At 48.2% G+C, this 21,420-nt stretch overlaps 1 protein-coding gene across 1 annotated transcript in view; it reads right to left on the reverse strand.

The window, feature by feature from the left end:
* RNF32 (ring finger protein 32) overlaps positions 1-21,420 on the reverse strand; it is a 38,202-nt gene that overhangs the window by 2,828 nt on the left and 13,954 nt on the right. The window contains exons 3-8 of the mRNA XM_032965324.2: positions 18,514-18,763; positions 16,382-16,527; positions 13,911-13,943; positions 10,304-10,428; positions 7,871-7,979; positions 7,177-7,323 (exon numbers count right to left, since the gene is read on the reverse strand). Of these exons, the coding sequence (XP_032821215.2) occupies positions 7,177-7,323; positions 7,871-7,979; positions 10,304-10,428; positions 13,911-13,943; positions 16,382-16,527; positions 18,514-18,763 (810 nt within the window). The remainder of the gene's footprint in view (positions 1-7,176; positions 7,324-7,870; positions 7,980-10,303; positions 10,429-13,910; positions 13,944-16,381; positions 16,528-18,513; positions 18,764-21,420) is intronic.

Genomic DNA, 21,420 nt, shown 5'->3' on the forward strand with positions numbered 1-21,420 from the left:
GTGTGGCAACCCCCACTCTGAATCCCTCCCCTCTCATCTGTATGCAGTTACATACCTGTCAACCCATTCGGTTTAACCCGTATTCTTGTACAGGGAAATAGAGTTTTCAGGGCCATACAGTGTACAGTCGTTTTAATAGGGCAAAAAACTAAATATTTGTGTATATTTGTTTGTGTTTCTCTCTTAAATCTTGACTTAAAGCTTTCGTGACTGCAGTAATTCATATTCTGTAGGTCTTTCGGTAAAGTCATGTAGACAGGTTGAAAGAAAATAACAAAAAACTACGACCTTTCGATCAGGTGGAAAAAAATGTGAGGAAAGCTGCTGAGGCGGACTGCTTTAAAGGTTTGAAATGGGTGTAGACCAAGGGTCATAAACGAAGTGGGCGGAGCTATTGATGTGATAAATTATCATGTTAATGTAAGATGAGAGAGGGACCTCCACGACGAGGGCACGAAGTGGCTATGTTAATGTAAGATCAGAGAGGGACCTCCACGACGAGGGCACGAAGTGGCTATGTTAATGTAAGATCAGAGAGGGACCTCCACGACGAGGGCACGGAAGTGGCTATGTTAATGTAAGATGAGAGAGGGACCTCCACGATGAGGGCGCGGAAGTGGCTATGTTAATGTAAGATGAGAGAGGGACCTCCATGACGAGGGCACGAAGTGGCTATGTTAATGTAAGATGAGAGAGGGACCTCCACGATGAGGGCGCGGAAGTGGCTATGTTAATGTAAGATGAGAGAGGGACCTCCACGATGAGGGCGCGGAAGTGGCTATGTTAATGTAAGATGAGAGAGGGACCTCCACGACAAGGGCACGGAAGTGGCTATGTTAATGTAAGATGAGAGATGGACCTCCACGACGAGGGCGCAGAAGTGGCTATGTTAATGTAAGATCAGTGAGGGACCTCCATGATGAGGGCGCGGAAGTGGCTATGTTAATGTAAGATGAGAGATGGACCTCCACGACAAGGGCGCGGAAGTGGCTATGTTAATGTAAGATCAGAGAGGGACCTCCAGGACGAGGGTGCGGAAGTGGCTATGTTAATGTAAGATCGGAGAGCGGCACTCTCATGCATGTGAGCATGAGAGTGCAATCCAAAGGACATGTGAGATATCTATGAGAGAGTTATAGAGAGAGAGAGAGAGAGACAGAGAGTCGGAAATAACAGCTGACATAGGCAGGTAGGATGGAAACATCACAGCCAGTTACGATTTAAACTGGTTAATAACTTCCTTCCAATGATTGCTCAGTTTGTACCCATCTTCTCGGTTGAAATTGTCTATGTCTATAAATATTGATGGCTTCATGAACGAATCTTGTTGATAGCCAGTGGGTTTGCAAAGTACCTTCGTATTGGATACATCAATTTCGTAAGCCCACCGCATTAAAACAATGATCAGCCACGGCCGAGGTATTGGTCCTACCGTGTTTCAAATCTGCTTTATGTTCACGAACACGGTCCAAGACATGTCGCTTAGTTTCCACAATGTGCTGCAGACACAGCTTAGTTTGTAGACGCCGGGGTATTGCATGTCAGGAATCACTTCCTTCACAGATGGAATCAGATCACGAATTTTATGTACTGTGTTAAATCGAACCTGGATCTTGCATTTGCTCATGATTTTGGTGACCCCTGCTATCTATGGCAAGGTGATGGTTTTAATTGGGTCCTCAGATGGTTCTTTCCCAACGGTTGGGGTGATAGCTTTACGGATTGTGTAGCCTGAATATCCATTCATCTTGTGGTTGTCAGGCGAGGGCCACAGATCTGGCTGTAGCCTGATGAAGCCAGACGTAATTACTTGCGAAACATTGTAGTCAGATTGTAGATGTTGTGCCTTTGCTCTCTATCACACCAGTGTGCAGTTTTAGTACGCTGCACGGCGACGTCCACACGCCAGGTGGCGCTCACGCGTCAACGGCCCAGCCTGGCTATTCTCTTGTCATGGGAACCCCATTAACACGTTCTCCCACGTACCGTATTCTGGCGACTATGTTTATACAAGTGTCATTTTTTTTTTAAAATGATAAAATGATAATACATATAGTATAAACATTTTAATATATCAATAACGTACACTTACTTTTCACAGCGATGGTCGTACGGTACAAATGCGCAATGTGTTACTGAGCATCCTCTGTTTAGGCACCCTACCACAACTACGATCCACCATCCCACGTCTTTGCTTCAATTCAAGTACTTTCTCTTTACGTTCTGGTTTTCAGGAAGGCATCCTGGGCGTAAACCGAGCTATGCCCGTGTCTTCATCTCTCTGTGTGAATCAGCTCAAGCCTCCCGTGCATCACGCGACTCCCGTATGGTCTCCCCATCTCTCCGGCACTCTGTGCTCCTGTTCCTCCGCTCTTTTCCCATCCATTCCCCATATCTGCTAATCCCTTATCAGTGCCTACCTTATTACAGATGAATTCAGACCTTAATGATCACCTCGTGTCCTCATAACTCTCCACGTTCAACCTACAAAGTCCCATTACAAGGGAGAAACACAAACAAATAGGCATATATATTTGCCCATATTGAAATGGCTGTACGCCGTATGGACCGGAAAACTCAATTTTCCTGTACAAGAATACGGGTAAAAACAGTATGGGTTGAAGAGTATGCTTCCCTCTCACTCCCCACGCATTCTTTATTTGCCCCCCCCCCCCCTTTCCTCATCCCCCCACCGTCCACTCTACCCACCTTCCCGTGCCGCGTGCTGCGGGTGGTGGACGGTGTTATGCGAAATATTCAACAATCAGCAGCATCGCTGTGGAGAATAAAGTAACGAGATAGCTAAGCAGCAGGTACAATTCGCCTCCTTCACGTCTCAACTCCACACATAGGTGAGGAGTTTTTTGTTGTTGCACATTGATTGAAGTCTTCGTTGGTTCGAGCACACAGCCCGACTCGTCTGATGAAGCCACGCGAGTTTTGTGTTGAACTAATGCTGCTGAAATGTTAAACCAAAAGTACTTACATTGTCTTCGTGTGTGTTACTGTGCTCCAAACCCGACGAAACGAGTTCGATTCCTGCTCACGGCCAACACCAGTGGCGATTAGCTGAGCCGGTCCTGGGCCTCCCCTAGGTCGACTCAGCCTCAAATTAGTACCTAGTGTGGTATGTAAATTTCGCCACTAGGGAGACAAAGGCGGTGGGGCCTGGTACTGGCCACCCACCCCCTCATGTGCTGTGCTGGCCTTCATAGGTGCTACTCGCTAGCAGCACTTGCCCCAAAAGTCTGTTAAAGGCTATACGGGGGGGTCTTTGTCTTCATGAAGGATGCTGCTGGGCAGTTTAAGGCAGCGGCCCTCCACCAACAACGGAGGGCAGATGAGCGACGCTCACAACAATGAGCAGAGCTAAAACGCTGAGAGTTAGCACAGGGAGGAGCACAGCTGATGCACGTGCCAGGCATCTCAGTCAATCAACTCATGGTACCTGGGTCTGTTACATGACCTCCTTCCAGCGGGCCTTCGACATTTCACGTGGCCTCAAAATGCACAGAGTATGGCACAAGCTCCATGGTGAAGTCACCGCCACTTAGTGGTGAACGACAGTTGTTCTAGTTGTGTATGCATGTAGCACGCGATCACAAATCACTCTTTGATTCAATAAAAAAAAGTATCTCTCAGCACCAAATATATAACCATCCTTAAGGGAAAGAACAATTACCTGACCTCTGACCCCAGGAACAAGTTTGTAGGTTTGCTGAGCGTTTGTGTTGAGGTTTTGGGAGAGTGGAAACCGCTCAGATCAAACAACATCATGGGGCAAGGTGGGAATGTGAACCTGCTGGGGATACAGTCCATATGCATGGTGGACTAATGTGCCATCTCTAGAGGAGATACAAAGAGTGATCAAGATCCAGAGACTACCGGGGTATCTCCCTCCTCTGTGAGGCAGCAAAAGGTCCTGACAATGGTTATTCAACGTCGCATTGCCAGGCACACTGAGGAGACATTTGTGGTTTCAGACCGGGGCGGTTCTGCTCGGACACCCATTTTCTCTGTCCGTCTGTTACAGCAGAGGTGTAGGGGATATAACAGGAAGTAACACCTTTGTATTATTGACTTGGTCAAGGCCTATGATTCAAATCAATAGGCCAGGGTTCTGGGCTGTTATTCGTGCTTTGAGAGTCCCTGACCGTCTGCTAACAATCATTAAGGACCTTCATCATGGTAAGCAGGCCCGGGTGTGACAGGGATGTCCTCTGGCCCAAACACTATTTAACATCTTCTTTAACCACTTATTTCTAGAAGCTTTTCCTGGCTGTACCAGTGGAATTTCTATCCAGTACAGATACAATGGCAGGCTGATCGATGGCCAAGTGCAGTCGAGGGATGGCTCCATATTGGTCAAATTTGTTATGTATGCGGATGATCTGGTAATTGCTGCTTACTCTGAGGAGTTGGAGATGCAAATGTCGAACCTGGAGCATGCCACTAAGAGATGGGGCATTACTATCAAAACAGAAATCAAAGCACGTGTCTGAGTATATTATGTCATCAAACACTCCACCCCCTCCACTCTCCACGAGTGATGGAGCGGTTGGGGACAGAGTGGAGAAGTTTCCCTATCTGGGTGGTGTGATTTCCGCACCTCCGATTAACACAGCTAGCTACGTACAGTGCGAAACAAGTTCACCATACATACATTTACATACATAATGAGCTCCAGTTTTATAGCGGAAGTCTCAATGCAAATAAATTCAAGCAGCATTAACTTTTTATCAGCTGCGTAACGCTGTGTGAAAGCTACCTGGCCACAGTTATTCCCTCCTATAATAATGTGGAGCCCTTTAAATAAGCATCTGCACCGGTTTAAAAGATGCAGGTTGACCTGCCTACGATCTATCCTGGGTTTAACCACACTGGGTTGTGTGAGGAACTCACAGATCCTTGAAAGATCTGGACACAGTCCCATTGATGAGCCCTCCAGCAGGCAAGGTTGCATTGGCTGGGCCATGTAGCCCACCACATGCCCAAGCAGCTTCTGTTTGGCTGGAGAGAGGGGGCGAAATGGGCACAGCATTGGGCTGGAGAAACATGACCTGATGACTGGTACCAGCAGTGTCGAGATCGGCCTCTGTGGAGGAAGCTCGTGAAGGATGCTACTGGGCAGTTGGAGGCTGCCCTCCAACAACATCGGAGGGGAAAGGAGCGACACTCACAACAACGAGCGGAGCGCCTGGCTAAAGCACAACAAGCTGGCACAGTAGGGGGCACAGGTGGTGCATCAGCCAGTCATCTCAGTCAGCCAACCCATGGCACCTGGGTCTGTCCCGTGACCTACTGCCAGCGGGCGTTCGATACTGTACATGGCTCTAATGTGCACATAGCCTGGCACAAGCGCTGTGGTGACATCACCGCCACTTAGTGGCATATTGCGGTTGTTGTTGTTGTGTAACGGTGTGACAGGATGTGTGACAGGGTGTGTGACAGCGTGACAGTATGGTGTGCTGTCGGTGTGACTGTGTAACAGTATGACGGTGTGACTGTGTGAATGTGTGACGGGGTGTGTGATGGGGTGTGTGACAGCGTGACAGTATGGTGTGCTGTGGGTGTGACTGTGTAACAGTATGACGGTGTGACGGTGTGACTGTGTGAATGTGTGAATGTGTGAGGGTGTGACTGTGTGAATGTGTGAGGGTGTGACTGTGTGACAGTGTGACGGTGTGACTGTGTGAATGTGTGACGGTGTGACTGTGTGACAGTGTGACTGTGTGAATGTGTGACGCGGTGTTTGAGGGGGTGTGTGACTGTGTGAATGTGTGACAGTGTGACTGTGTGAATGTGTGACGGTGTGACTGTGTGACAGTGTGATGGTGTGACTGTGTGAATGTGTGACGGTGTGACGGTGTGACAGTGTGATGGTGTGACTGTGTGAATGTGTGACAGTGTGACTGTGTGACGGTGTGACGGTGTGACGGTGTGACAGTGTGACTGTGTGACGGTGTGACTGTGTGAATGTGTGACTGTGTGAATGTGTGACAGTGTGACAGTGTGACTGTGTGAATGTGTGATGGTGTGACTGTGTGAATGTGTGACAGTGTGACTGTGTGAATGTGTGACGGTGTGACTGTGTGATGGTGTGACGGTGTGACTGTGTGACGGGGTGTGTGACTGTGTGAATGTGTGACGGTGTGACTGTGTGATGGTGTGACTGTGTGAATGTGTGACGGTGTGACTGTGTGAATGTGTGACTGTGTGAATGTGTGACAGTGTGACAGTGTGACTGTGTGAATGTGTGATGGTGTGACTGTGTAACAGTATGACGGTGTGACTGTGTGACGGTGTGACTGTGTGACGCGGTGTGTGTGACGGTGTGATGGTGTGACTGTGTAACAGTATGACGGTGTGACTGTGTGACGCAGTGTGTGACGGGGTGTATGACGGTGTGACTGTGTGACGGTGTGACTGTGTGACGGTGTGACTGTGTGACGCGGTGTGTGACGGAGTGTGTGACGGGGATGTACTGTGTGAATGTATGACGGTGTGACTGTGTGAATGTGTGACTGTGTGAATGTGTGACGGGGTGTGTGACGGTGTGACTGTGCGAATGTGTGACTGTGTGAATGTGTGACCGTGTGACTGTGTGACAGTGTGACGGTGTGACGGTGTGACTGTGTGAATGTATGACGGTGTGACAGTGTGACAGTGTGACTGTGTGAATGTGTGACGGGGTGTGTGACGCGGTGTGTGACGGGGTGTGTGACTGTGTGAATGTGTGACGGTGTGAATGTGTGACGGTGTGACTGTGTGACAGTGTGCCTGTGTGACTGTGTAACGGGGTGTGTGACTGTGTGACGGTGTGACTGTGTGACGGTGTGTGTGACGGGGTGTGTGACAGTGTGACGGTGTGACTGTGTGACGGTGTGACTGTGTGACGGGGTGTGTGACGGGGTGTGTGACGGGGTGTGTGACAGTGTGACGGTGTGACTGTGTGACAGTGTGACGGTGTGACTGTGTGACTGTGTGAATGTGTGACGGGGTGTGTGACGCGGTGTGTGACGGGGTGTGTGACAGTGTGACGGTGTGACTGTGTGACGCGGTGTGTGTGACGGGGTGTGTGACAGTGTGACGGTGTGACTGTGTGACGCGGTGTGTGAGGGTGTGTGACGGTGTGTGTGACGGTGTGTGTGACGGGGTGTGTGACGGTGTGAGCACCGTGGCCTCGATGCGCTCCCAGTCCCAGCTGGCGCTCGCCTCCTCGCTCTGCTGTGCTCGCCGCTCGCGCTCTACCTCCATCTCACGCAGAAAGGCGTCCACGCCGGAGTCGCATGCACGGACCAGACGCTCGCCCAGCACCAGCAGCTTGCGGGGTCACAGGGTCACAGGGTCGCAGGGTCACATGGTCGTGGGGTCACAGGGTCGCAGGGTCACACGGTCGTGGGGTCACGCAGTCGTGGGGTCACATGGTCACGGGGTCACGTGGTCGCGGGGTCAAATGGTGGTGGAGTCACACGGTCACGGGGTACACGGTCGTGGGGTCACATGGTCATGAGGTCACACAGTCGCGAGGTCACACGGTCGTAGGGTCACAGGATCACATGGCCGTGAGGTCACATGGTCGTGAGGTCACATGGTCGTGAGGTCGTGGGGTCACACGGTCGTGGAGTCACGGAGTCGTGGGGTCACACAGTCGCCATATACAAATAAATTGTTATTATCATCATCATCATCAGCATAATCATCATCATCAGCAGCAGTGTAACCATCATCATGAGCATAACCATCATCATCAGCAGCAGCATAACCATCATCAGGAGCAGCGTAACCATTATCATCAGCAGCGTGTCCATCATCATCAGCATAATCATCATCATCAGCGTAATCATCATCATCATCATCAGCAGGGCACCTTGTTCTCGTAGAAGCGGCGGCGCAGCGAGGGGTCGCGGGGCGGCACGGACTCACGGAGGTGGCGGAACCGCGCACGGACAGAGACGCCCCTCCACCACGCCTGCAGCCTACTCGGCAGCAGCAGTAGCAGCCATATCAGCACACGCATCATCAGTAGATTTAGAAGCATCACAAGGGGCAGGAGAAGTACCAGGGGCGGTATCAATCGCATTATCGTTGTCGTCATGAACATCGGGAGCATCACCAGCAGCAGTCGTATCATCACGAGCATCATCATCAATGGCAGAACAGCAGTGAGTAGCAGCAGCAGCAGTAGCAGCAGCATCATCATCAGCAACATCATTCATTAAGTCGGTGGTGGTGATGTTGTTGTTGTTAGTGTTGACCAGCAACTGTCGTCACACACAGAAACGCGGTGGTCACGCACATGAGTCACGTGATGTACGGGAGGCTTAAGCTGGCCTAGAGAGAGACAGAGATCTACAGACTTAGCCAGCTTTGTTCGAGCGCCATGAAGAAGAAGAAGGGCCATTACCGTCACCGCGCGTGCAGAGGTTCTTGTGCATCATTGCCAATGTGACGACATCAGCAGATGTTCTATCTAACGTCGCAGGAATTGCGTTGTCGTGTGTTTGCTGTGTGGTTGTGGTGGTTGTTGTTGTGGTGTTTGTGTTGGTTGCGGTGGTTGTTGTTGTTGTTGTGGTGGTTGTTGTGTGTTTGCTGTGTTGTGGTGGTTGTTGTGGTGTTTGTGTTGGTTGTTGTGGTGTTTGTGGTGGTTGTTGTTGTTGTGGTGGTTGTTGTGTGTTTGCTGTGTTGTTGTGGTGTTTGTGTTGGTTGTTGTGGTGTTTGTGTTGGTTGTGGTGGTTGCTGTTGTTGTTGTGGTGTTTGTGTTGGTTGTGGTGGTTGTTGTTGTTGTTGTGGTGGTTGTTGTGTGTTTGCTGTGTTGTTGTGGTGGTTGTTGTTATTGTGGTGGTTGTTGTTGTTGTGTTGGTTGTTGTGGTGTTTGTGTTGGTTGTGGTGGTTGTGTTGGTTGTGGTGGTTGTTGTGGTGTTAGTGTTGGTTGTGGTGGTTGTGTTGGTTGTGGTGGTTGTTGTGGTGTTTGTGTTGGTTGTTGTTGTTGTGTTGGTTGTGGTGGTTGTTGTGGTGTTTGTGTTGGTTGTGGTGTTTGTGTTGGTTGTGGTAGTTGTGGTGTTTGTGTTGGTTGTGGTGTTTGTGTTGGTTGTGGTGGTTGTTGTTGTTGTGGTGTTTATGGTGGTTGTTGTTGTTGTGGTTGTTGTGGTGGTTGTGTTGGTTGTGGTGTTTGTGTTGGTTGTGGTGGTTGTTGTGGTTGTTGTGGTGTTTGTGTTGGTTGTGGTGTTTGTGTTGGTTGTTCTGGTGTTTGTGTTGGTTGTGGTGGTTGTTGTGGTGTTTGTGTTGGTTGTGGTGTTTGTGTTGGTTGTGGTGGTTGTTGTGGTGTTGGTGTTGGTTGTGGTGGTTGTTGTGGTGTTTGTGTTGGTTGTGGTGTTTGTGTTGGTTGTGTTGGTTGTGGTGGTTGTTGTGGTGTTTGTGTTGGTTGTGGTGGTTGTTGTTGTTGTGGTGTTTGTGTTGGTTGTGGTGTTTGTGTTGGTTGTTGTGGTGTTTGTGTTGGTTGTTGTTGTTGTGGTGTTTGTGTTGGTTGTGGTGTTTGTGTTGGTTGTGGTGTTTGTGTTGGTTGTTGTGGTGTTTGTGTTGGTTGTTGTTGTTGTGGTTGTTGTGGTGTTTGTGTTGGTTGTGGTGTTTGTGTTGTTGTGGTGGTTGTGGTGTTTGTGTTGGTTGTGGTGGTTGTTGTGGTGGTTGTGTTGGTTGTGGTGGTTGTTGTGGTGTTTGTGTTGGTTGTGGTGGTTGTTGTTGTGGTGTTTGTGTTGGTTGTGGTGGTTGTTGTGGTGTTTGTGTTGGTTGCGGTGTTTGTGTTGGTTGTGGTGGTTGTTGTGGTGTTTGTGTTGGTTGTGGTGGTTGTGGTGGTTGTTGTGTTGATTGTGGTGGTTGTTGTGGTGGTTGTGTTGGTTGTGGTGGTTGTTGTGGTGTTTGTGTTGGTTGTGGTGGTTGTTGTGGTGTTTGTGTTGGTTGTGGTGATTGTTGTGGTGTTTGTGTTGGTTGTGGTGTTTGTGTTGGTTGTGATGGTTGTTGTGGTGGTTGTGTTGGTTGTGGTGGTTGTTGTGGTGTTTGTGTTGGTTGTGGTGGTTGTTGTGGTGTTTGTGTTGGTTGTGGTGGTTGTGGTGGTTGTTGTGGTGTTTGTTTTGGTTGTGGTGTTTGTGTTGGTTGTGGTGGTTGTTGTTGTTGTGGTTGTTGTTGTTGTGGTGTTTGTGTTGGTTGTGGTGGTTGTTGTGTTGGTTGTGTTGGTTGTGGTGGTTGTGGTGGTTGTGGTGGTTGTTGTGGTTGTTGTGGTGTTTGTGGCTGCCACTGCCGAGCGCACCGCGTGGCACACTTGTGGCGGTAGAGGCGGGAGGCATCGTGCACGACGCGAGCCTCATAGGGAGACACGCGGCACACGGGGCAGCGCCGGCAGCGCGCCACTCGCTCCAGTGCCTCCACACATTCCTGGGGGGCACGGCAGGTGGGGAGGGGGGGGCACGAGGTCAGGCAGAGGGCACAGGGGGGCGCGAGATCTGTGGTGGGAGTGACTCAGGTGGAGTGTCTGGGGGGTGGGGGGTGCCGACCAGCGGAAGCGCGTTTGTCATTTGTTGCGGATGTTGGCGGTTCGATTCCATCAGGCCACCTTGGTTAATACTAGACTTTAATACTAGACTTTAATACTACAATACTAGACTTTAATACTAGACTTTAATACTACAATACTAGACTTTAATACTATACTTTAATACTACAACACTAGACTTTAATACTATACTTTAATACTAGACTTTAATACTACAATACTAGACTTTAATACTAGAATTTAATACTAGACTTTAATACTAGACTTCAATACTACAATTAATACTAGACTTTAATACTAGACTTTAATACTAGACTTTAATATTAGACTTTAATACTAGACTTTAATACTACAATTAATACTAGACTTTAATACTAGACTTTAATACTAGACTTGAATACTAGACTTTAATACTCGACTTTAATACTAGACTTTAATACTAGACTTTAATACTAGACTTTAATATTAGACTTTAATACTAGACTTTAATACTAGACTTTAATACTCGACTTTAATACTAGACTTTAATACTAGACTTTAATACTAGACTTTAATACTAGACTTTAATACTAGACTTTAATACTAGACTTTAATACTAGACTTTAATAATATACTTTAATACTAGACTTTAATACTAGACTTTAATACTAGACTTTAATACTAGACTTTAATACTCGACTTTAATACTAGACTTTAATACTAGACTTTAATACTAGACTTTAATACTAGACTTTAATACTAGACTTTAATACTAGACTTTAATAATATACTTTAATAATATACTTTAATACTAGACTTTAATACTAGACTTTAATACTAGACTTTAATACTAGACTTTAATACTCGACTTTAATACTAAACTTTAATACTAGACTTTAATACTAGACTTTAATACTAGACTTTAATATTAGACTTTAATACTAGACCTTAATACTAGACTTTAATACTAGACTTTAATATTAGACTTTAATACTAGACTTTAATACTAGACTTTAAAACTAGACTTTAATACTAGACTTTAATACTAGACTTTAATACTAGACTTTAATACTAGACTTTAATACTAGACTTTAATAATATACTTGAATACTAGACTCTAATACTCGACTTTAATACTAGACTTTAATACTGGACTTTAATACTAGACTTTAATACTAGACTTTAAAACTAGACTTTAATACTAGACTTTAATAATATACTTTAATACTAGACTTTAATACTAGACTTTAATACTAGACTTTAATACTAGTCTTTAATACTAGACTTTAATACTAGACTTTAATACTGGACTTTAATACTAGACTTTAATACTAGACTTTAATACTAGATTTTAAAACTAGACTTTAATACTAGACTTTAATACTCGACTTTAATACTAGACTTTAATACTAGACTTTAATACTAGACTTTAATACTGGACTTTAATACTAGACTTTAACACTAGACTTTAATACTAGACTTTAATACTAGACTTTAATACTAGACTTTAATACTAGACTTTAATACTACAATTAATACTAGACTTTAATACTAGACTTTAATACTAGACTTTAATACTAGACTTTAATACTATACTTTAATACTAGACTTTAATACAAGACTTTAATACTAGACTTTAATACTAGACTTTAATACTAGACTTTAATACTAGACTTTAATACTAGACTTTAATACTAGACTTTAATACTAGACTTTAATATTAGACTTTAATACAAGACTTTAATACTAGACTTTAATACTAGACTTTAATACTAGACTCTAATACTCGACTCTAATACTAGACTTTAAAACTATGAAAATTATTAAAAATTAGAGTTGTTATAACAATTAAGTTTAATTAAGTAGAACGTGTTGTTTTATTTAAAGTTGCGCATTTTGATGTGACGTCACATTTCTCAAACCGCCCCCGCCCCCCCCTCGTCACACATCGTCACAAATGTCTGACCCCCCCCCCACCCCCTAGGTGCGTGACGTCATTTATGGCCGGCCCCTCATTACACAGCATCGGCACACAGTGTCAACACGCAGCATCACACTCAGTGTCATCACACACACGGCATCATCACACTCAGTGTCATCACACACACGGCATCATCACACTCAGTGTCATCACACTCAGTGTCATCACACTCAGTGTCATCACACACACGGCATCATCACACTCAGTGTCATCACACTCAGTGTCATCACACACACGGCATCATCACCCACTCGGCGGCCACGCTAGTAAACAGTGCGGCCATTGTGAGTTGGAGGTCAGGGCCCGGAGAGTGGGGTGAGATCCGTACGGAGCGTGCCGTGGTGGCGGTAGTGATGGCGATGGATAGGGAGAGATGCGTGGTGTGCGTTTGTGGTGTCCGCGTGTTGGGCGAGGGGAGTCATGGCGCAGCAGTTAGCACACTGCGCTACGAACCCGGAAACCCGAGTTCGATTCCTGGTTACGGTCACCAACACCAGCGACGATTATCTGAACCGGTCCTGGGCCTCTCCTAGGTCGACTCAGCCTAAAATGAGTACCTGGTGCGGTGTGTAAACATCACCACTGAGTAGACATAGGCGGCCGGTCACGGTAGTGGCCACAGGCTCCCTCATGCACCGTCCCGGCCTTCATAAGTGCTTGCTAATAGCACTTGCCCCAACAGTATGTTAGGGGCTACACGGGGGAGCTTTGTATTTATTTTTTTTGCACGAGGGACGTTGTTTGCGCGGACAGTGAGCGGCGGGATGGTGAGTGGCGCGTTGAGGAGCAGTGGTGAATGGAGCTGAGGCATGGTAACACATTTCACATGTGTAAATGTGGTGATAATAATATTGAGTTGCTATAGCGGCATCATTTATTTAACTACAGCTCACAACGCTGCGCAATCAGCAAACACAGAGGCGAGCGTAGACTGCGACGTTTTCAGCCAATGAATGACGAGTGTTTGTACACGTGGGAGCAAAATCAGAGCATCCGGGGAAAACGCATGCGCGCGAGGGAGCAACGCTCTATCCCACGCAGACGCAACAGACGGAGATTATTCCTCGCTCTGCTGTACCGTCTACTCCTGGGCGAGCCGGGGTATGGCTCCTCCACGACGCCCAGCCCACCCGTGGGAATTAAGTGAGTTTTGCGACAATTTGTGCGTGATCCGCCAACCCCCGCTGCCGCCGCCACCTCCGCACAGCGCTGGACTACAGGCAGCAGTGACGTGCAGCAACAGCAGCGGCAGCAGGGGCAGCAGGGGCAGCAGGGGCAGCAGGGGCAGCAGGGGCAGCAGGGGCACCACCACCACAGGGGCAGCAGGGGCAGCACCACCACAGGGGCAGCAGGGGCAGCACCACCACCACCACCACGGCTGCCCGATGAGGACCGCTGCCTTACCTGGTGAAAGACGTGCGAGCAGGACAGCAGCACCTGGGGTGAAGAGGGTGAAGAGGGTGGTGAGGGTGAGGAGGGTGGTGAGGGTGAGGAGGGTGGTGAGGGTGGTGAGGGTGAGGAGGGTGGTGAGGAGGTGAGGAGGGTGGTGAGGGTGAGGAGGGTGGTGAGGGTGAGGAGGTGAGGAGGGAACGTTCAGCATGTGAGGCGCTCACCACACCGAGCCGTCACAGGCAGACTCCCCTCCCGAAGGCGGAAAGGGTTTTTTTTTTATCTATGGGACCCTTTTTCTTTTGCCAGTATCAAAATGAAAATAAATAAGAATAGGCTTTACCCATTTCTGGCAATAAAACAGGAGGTGTTAAGATGTTCAAACACCAAATAGACACCGCTATTGCTCGGCACCAAGTCTGTGTTAGCCACACGTGCCTGTGGCAAAACCATGCTCTGAAAATATTCGCCCCTGATAAGTCCACAGTGATGACATCACCTCTACTCCCTTATTCAAGACCGTAAACAGGAGGACTTCTTCACAATCCTGGCTAATCGCCTGATGAGGCTCGTTGTTGTAATCACCAGAGAAACGTCACAGTACTCAAAATGTAAATGTTGTGGGTTTACTCTCCAACACACCGGTGTGCTGAACTCGTAACTAATCGCCACGTTTTGTATACGTGACAAACCTTACTAATTGTCCGTGTTGGGTGGTGGCGGGATGACACATTTATATTCACGCGATCTCACCCAAAAAAACCTTCCATATTATGGATATTAGTCACAAAAGCCTACGTGTTGAACCAATGTTTTCACCACAAGGGGCTTCGATGGAATTGTTGCAAGTTGGTTAACTGTACGCCACTCTGACGCGCCGCTTAGGCCAACGACTCACCGCGATTCAGGGCGGTGGTGGCTATATACGTTACTGTATCTATTTGACGAATTCATTTTAGCAATTAGCTTACCTTTCCTATACTTTGCACTCCTATTATTTGTTTGTACTGTTTGTTGTTGGAACTCGCTGACCCCGTGCCCCTGCTGGACATCTGTGACAAAGAGCTTCATGGCTCATCGGATTCCTTCCTCCACTGGCGTTGAACCGCAAGCGGGAATCGAACCCGCGTCGCCAGGTTCAGAATCAGTATTTACACTGCAGGAGGAATCCGATGAGCTATAAAGCTCTTTTTTAAAAAACAGATGTCCATTAAGGGGCACCGGGTAAGAACGTTACAACAACAAACGGTAGAAAAACACAATGGGAGTGCAAAGTACAGGAAAGGTCAACAATTCACCCAGACACAAACAAATACGACACTAAACCATCTCCATCCTACCAGGCAAAGCCCACTGAGGTATTCACTTATTGTTGTTCAGAATCGACCTGGCCACCACAAGTGGCAGCAGCTCAACAAAGTGTCTTATCATTTGGACATTTATGGCAGCCATATAATCTGAATAGTCTCAATGCAAGCTTCTAAATGTGGAGGTTCACGGCCGGTGTGGTTTTTTGTTCTTCCATTAGGACGACTGCAGCCCTCCTCATGATGTGTGTCCTACCCATCGTCCTACGCATCATCATGATGCGTGTCCTACCCATCATCCTACCCATCTTTCTACTCATCATCATGATGTGTGTCCTACCCATCGTCCTACCCATCATCATGATGCGTGTCCTACCCATCATCCTACCCATCGTCCTACTCATCATCATGATGTGTGTCCTACCCATCGTCCTACTCATCATCATGATGTGTGTCCTACCCATCATCCTACCCATCGTCCTGCTCATCATCATGATGCGTGTCCTACCCATCATCCTACCCATCATCAGGATGTGTGTCCTACCCATCATCCTACCCATCATCCTACCCATCGTCCTACTCATCATCATGATGCGTGTCCTACCCATCGTCCTACTCATCATCAGGATGCGTGTCCTACCCATCATCCTACCCATCGTCCTACCCATCATCATTATGTCTGTCCTATCCATCGGCGTCATCTCTGGCCAGACTTGAACAAGAAACCCGTCCCCTTGATGATCATCTCTTTGCCAATTTCAGGGCAGAATTGAACTCCGGCAAACTGCCCCCAGTTGATGGCGGTTGTTAAATTCGAGCGCGGGTCACGCTCCTCCGATTGGCACGGTTGGCTACGTGCGGTGCGAAAGAAGTTCAACATGCATACACAGAGCAATAACACTGGTGGGCGCTGCTGAGCTAGTCAAATGTTGGCTACGCCCGTTCAATTGTCTGTGTCAGGTAGAGGAGGGGTTCAACAACACACATTTTTGACCCAAAACATTCAATTACGAATCCCGCTGGTGGCGAAGGCAGGTGGCTGGGTACAGGTGGCAGGGTGGCAGAGGGTCATGGGGGTGGCGGGGGGTCAGGGGTCATACGGGGTCATGGGGGGTCACGCTGGGTCACGGGAGATTGCGCAGGGGTCACGTGGGGGTCACGGGGGGGGGGAGGAGGCACCTGCGTGTGGGCCCCCAGCTCCTCACGGCAGATCACGCAGGGCAGGGAGAAGAGCTCGCGCTGGGCTGAGCGTGACTTCACGGTGCGCCATTCCTCCTGGGAGAGAGCAGCGCCCTGCGGCGCCGGCACCAGGCACAGGCGCTGCGCTGGGTACGCACAAGACAAAGATGCCCCCTGGAGATGTAACACACTGCCGGCTGCCAGTGCTGTTAGCGAGCGCCTCTTGAAAGGCGGCACGGAGCACTTGCGAAGGGGTGGTGTGGCCAGCAAAGAAACCACGCCCGCCCACCTTTGTCTCCCCGGTGCTGAGGTTTACACACTGCACGTGGTACACACTGCACGTGGTACACACTGCACGTGGTACACACTCCACGTGGTACTTGACTAATACGGAGTCGACCTGTGGGAGGCTCAGGGCAGAAACAGATGTGCATCACTGATGTTGGTTGTGAGCGAGAAACGGACTCGGGTTGCATGGGGCTAATACAGTGCGCTAACCACTACAGTTGGTGAGTTTGAGTGGGTCAGTTTGAGTGTGTGAGTTTGAGTGGGTGAGTCTGAGTGTGTGAGTCTGAGCGAGTGAGCTTGAGGGGGTGAGTGGGTGAGATTGAGTGGGTGAGTTTATGTTGGTGAGTTTGAGTGGGTGAGTTTGAGTGAGTGAGTTTGAGTGGGTGAGTTTGAGTGGGTGAGTTTGAGTGGGTGAGATTGAGTGGGTGAGTTTGAGTGGGTGAGTTTGAGTGTGTGAGTTTGAATGGGTGAGTTTGAGTGGGTGAGTGTGTGAGTCTGAGTGTGTGAGTTTGAGTGTGTGAGGTTGAATGGGTGAGTTTGAGTGTGTGAGATTGAATGGGTGAGTTTGAGTGGGTGAGTGGGTGAGTCTGAGTGTGTGAGTTTGAGTGTGTGAGGTTGAATGGGTGAGTTTGAGTGGGTGAGTTTGAGTGGGTGAGTTTGAGTGGATGAGTTTGAGTGGGTGAGTGGGTGAGTTTGAGTGGGTGAGTTTGAGTGTGTGAGTGTGAGCGAGTGAGTTTGAGTGTGCGAGTTTGAGTTGGTGAGTTTGTGAGTCTGAGTGAGTGAGTGAGTTTGAGTGGGTGAGTTTGAGTGGGTGAGTTTGAGTGTGTGAGTGTGAGCGAGTGAGTTTGAGTGTGCGAGTTTGAGTTGGTGAGTTTGTGAGTCTGAGTGAGTGAGTTTGAGTGTGTGAGTTTGAGTGGGTGGGTGAGTTTGAGTGGATGAGTGTGTGAGTCTGAGTGTGTGAGTTTGAGTGTGTGAGATTGAATGGGTGAGTTTGAGTGGGTGAGTTTGAGTGGGTGAGTTTGAGTGTGTGAGATTGAATGGGTGAGTTTGAGTGTATGATTTTGAGTGGGTGAGTTTGAGTGTGTGAGTGTGTGAGTCTGAGTGTGTGAGTCTGAGTGTGTGAGTTTGAGTGTGTGAGTTTGAGTGTATGATTTTGAGTGTGTGAGATTGAGTGTGTGAGTTTGAGTGTGTGAGATTGAGTGGGTGAGTTTGAGTGGGTGAGTGTGAGTGGGTGAGTTTGAGTGTGTGAGATTGAGTGGGTGAGTTTGAGTGGGTGAGTTTGAGCGGGTGAGTCTGAGCGAGTGAGTTTGAGTGGGTGAGTTTGAGTCGGTGAGTTTCAGTGGGTGAGTTTGAGTTGGTGAGTTTGAGTGGGTGAGTTTGAGTGTATGATTTTGAGTGGGTGAGTTTGAGTGTGTGAGTCTGAGTGTGTGAGTTTGAGTGTGTGAGTTTGAGTGTATGATCTTGCGTGGGTGAGTTTGAGTGGGTGAGTTTGAGTGGGTGAGTTTGAGTGGGTGAGTTTGAGTGTATGATTTTGAGTGGGTGAGTTTGAGTGGGTGAGTTTGAGTGTATGATTTTGCGTGGGTGAGTTTGAGTGGGTGAGTTTGAGTGGGTGAGTTTGAGTGGGTGAGCTTGAGTGTATGATTTTGAGTGGGTGAGTTTGAGTGGGTGAGTTTGAGTGGGTGAGTTTGAGTGTGTGAGTTTGAGTGGGTGAGTTTGAGTGTGTGAGTGTGTGAGTGTGAGTGTGTGAGTGGGTGAGTTTGAGTGGGTGAGTCTGAGCGAGTGAGTTTGAGTTTGGCGAACTGGTGAGTTTGTTGTTGTCATTGTGACGAGGCGAGGTCACCCACCCAGAGTGAGCGGAGGCGCTCTGGGGCCCAGCACGTACTCCCGCTCCTCATCGGGGCCCCCGCTAAGGCCCTCCCTGGGACCCCGACCAGAGCCCCTACTGGGACCCCCCTCAGGACCACCCTGCCCCCGTTGTCGAAGCCTCGGGCCCGGGGGCACCCTGGGCCTAGTCAGGGCCCGCGTCAGGCCCAGGTCGCGGGCGATGTGGTCCTGCATCGCCATGGCAACGAGCGCCGCGCTGAGCCCCTTCACCTGGAGAGTTGGCAGCACGCAGAGGACGCCCGTTGCGTTGTTAGCAAGCGCCTATTAAAGCCGCTGTCGGGCACAGTTGATAGGTTGGTGGCGAGGTCAGCACCACACAAGCCCAATGGCTGTTAAAGAGCTGGTGTTCACCACCAACAGCGCCAGCACCACCACCCTCACCACCACCATCGCCAGCGCCACCACCACCATTAGCACCATCACCAGCACCGCAACTACCAGCACCACCACCCTCACTACCACCAGCACCACCATCATTAGCGCCATCACCAGCACCACAACCACCAGCACCACCACCCTCACTACTACCACCACCACCATCATTAGCGAGATCACCAGCACCGCAACACCAGTACCACCACCCTCACTACCACCAGCACCACCATCATTAGCGGTACCACCACCACCACCACCATCATCACCAGCAGCACCAACAATAGCAGCACACAGGGGCAGAGCTATAAACGTCCCGGAGGGGAGATACCAAATCATGCAACATGTTCTCTGGTACACTAGCAAAAAACACACCGATATTCTGAGTCAAGAGGCACTGTCCCCACTTTCCTTCCCTTGAATCTGCCACTACTTCCACACGAGATAATAACTCTTACATGGCCGAGTGAACCTTGAATCTGCCACTACTTCCACACGAGATAATAACTCTTACAGGCAGAGTGAACCTTGAATCTGCCACTACTTCCACACGAGATAATAACTCTTACATGGCCGAGTGAACCTTGAATCTGCCACTACTTCCACACGAGATAATAACTCTTACAGGCAGAGTGAACCTTGGATCTGCCACTACTTCCACACGAGATAATAACTCTTACAGGCAGAGTGAACCTTGGATCTGCCACTACTTCAACACGAGATAATAACTCTTACAGGCAGAGTGAACCTTGAATCTGCCACTACTTCCACACGAGATAATAACTCTTACATGGCCGAGTGAACCTTGAATCTGCCACTACTTCCACACGAGATAACAACTCTTACATGGCCGAGTGAACCTTGAATCTGCCACTACTTCCACACGAGATAATAACTCTTACAGGCAGAGTGAACCTTGAATCTGCCACTACTTCCACACGAGATAATAACTCTTACATGGCCGAGTGAACCTTGAATCTGCCACTACTTCCACACGAGATAATAACTCTTACAGGCAGAGTGAACCTTGGATCTGCCACTACTTCCACACGAGATAATAACTCTTACAGGCAGAGTGAACCTTGGATCTGCCACTACTTCAACACGAGATAATAACTCTTACAGGCAGAGTGAACCTTGAATCTGCCACTACTTCCACACGAGATAATAACTCTTACAGGCCGAATGAACCTTGAATCTGCCACTACTTACACACGAGGTAATAACTCTTACAGGCTGAGTGAACCTTGGATCTGCCACTACTTCCACACGAGATAATAACTCTTACAGGCAGAGTGAACCTTGGATCTGCCACTACTTCCACACAAGATAATAACTCTTACAGGCCGAATGAACCTTGAATCTGCCACTACTTCCACACGAGATAATAACTCTTACAGGCAGAGTGAACCTTGAATCTGCCACTACTTCCACACGAGATAATAACTCTTACAGGCGGAGTGAACCTTGGATCTGCCACTACTTCACCACGAGATAATAACTCTTACAGGCAGAGTGAACCTTGAATCTGCCACTACTTCACCACGAGATAATAACTCTTACAGGTCGAGTGAACCTTGGATCTGCCACTACTTCCATACGAGATAATAACTCTTACAGGCAGAGTGAACCTTGAATCTGCCACTACTTCACCACGAGATAATAACTCTTACAGGCAGAGTGAACCTTGAATCTGCCACTACTTCACCACGAGATAATAACTCTTACAGGTCGAGTGAACCTTGGATCTGCCACTACTTCCACACGAGATAATAACTCTTACAGGCAGAGTGAACCTTGGATCTGCCACTACTTCCACACGAGATAATAACTCTTACAGGCAGAGTGAACCTTGAATCTGCCACTACTTCCACACGAGATAATAACTCTTACAGGCAGAGTGAACCTTGAATCTGCCACTACTTCCACACGAGATAATAACTCTTACAGGCCGAGTAAACCTTGGATCTGCCACTACTTCCACACGAGATAATAACTCTTACAGGCAGAGTGAACCTTGAACCTGCCACTACTTCCACACGAGATAATAACTCTTACAGGCAGAGTGAACCTTGAATCTGCCACTACTTCACCACGAGATAATAACTCATACAGGCAGAGTGAACCTTGGATCTGCCACTACTTCCACACGAGATAATAACTCTTACAGGCAGAGTGAACCTTGAATCTGCCACTACTTCACCACGAGATAATAACTCTTACAGGCAGAGTGAACCTTGAATCTGCCACTACTTCACCACGAGATAATAACTCTTACAGGTCGAGTGAACCTTGGATCTGCCACTACTTCCACACGAGATAATAACTCTTACAGGCAGAGTGAACCTTGGATCTGCCACTACTTCCACACGAGATAATAACTCTTACAGGCAGAGTGAACCTTGAATCTGCCACTACTTCCACACGACATAATAACTCTTACAGGCAGAGTGAACCTTGAATCTGCCACTACTTCACCACGAGATAATAACTCT

The sequence above is a fragment of the Petromyzon marinus genome, chromosome 34, assembly GCF_048934315.1.
Source record: "Petromyzon marinus isolate PM22_M1 ecotype Great Lakes invasive population chromosome 34, UKy_Petmar_22M1.pri1.0, whole genome shotgun sequence".
NCBI classification, from domain to species: Eukaryota; Metazoa; Chordata; class Hyperoartia; order Petromyzontiformes; family Petromyzontidae; genus Petromyzon; species Petromyzon marinus.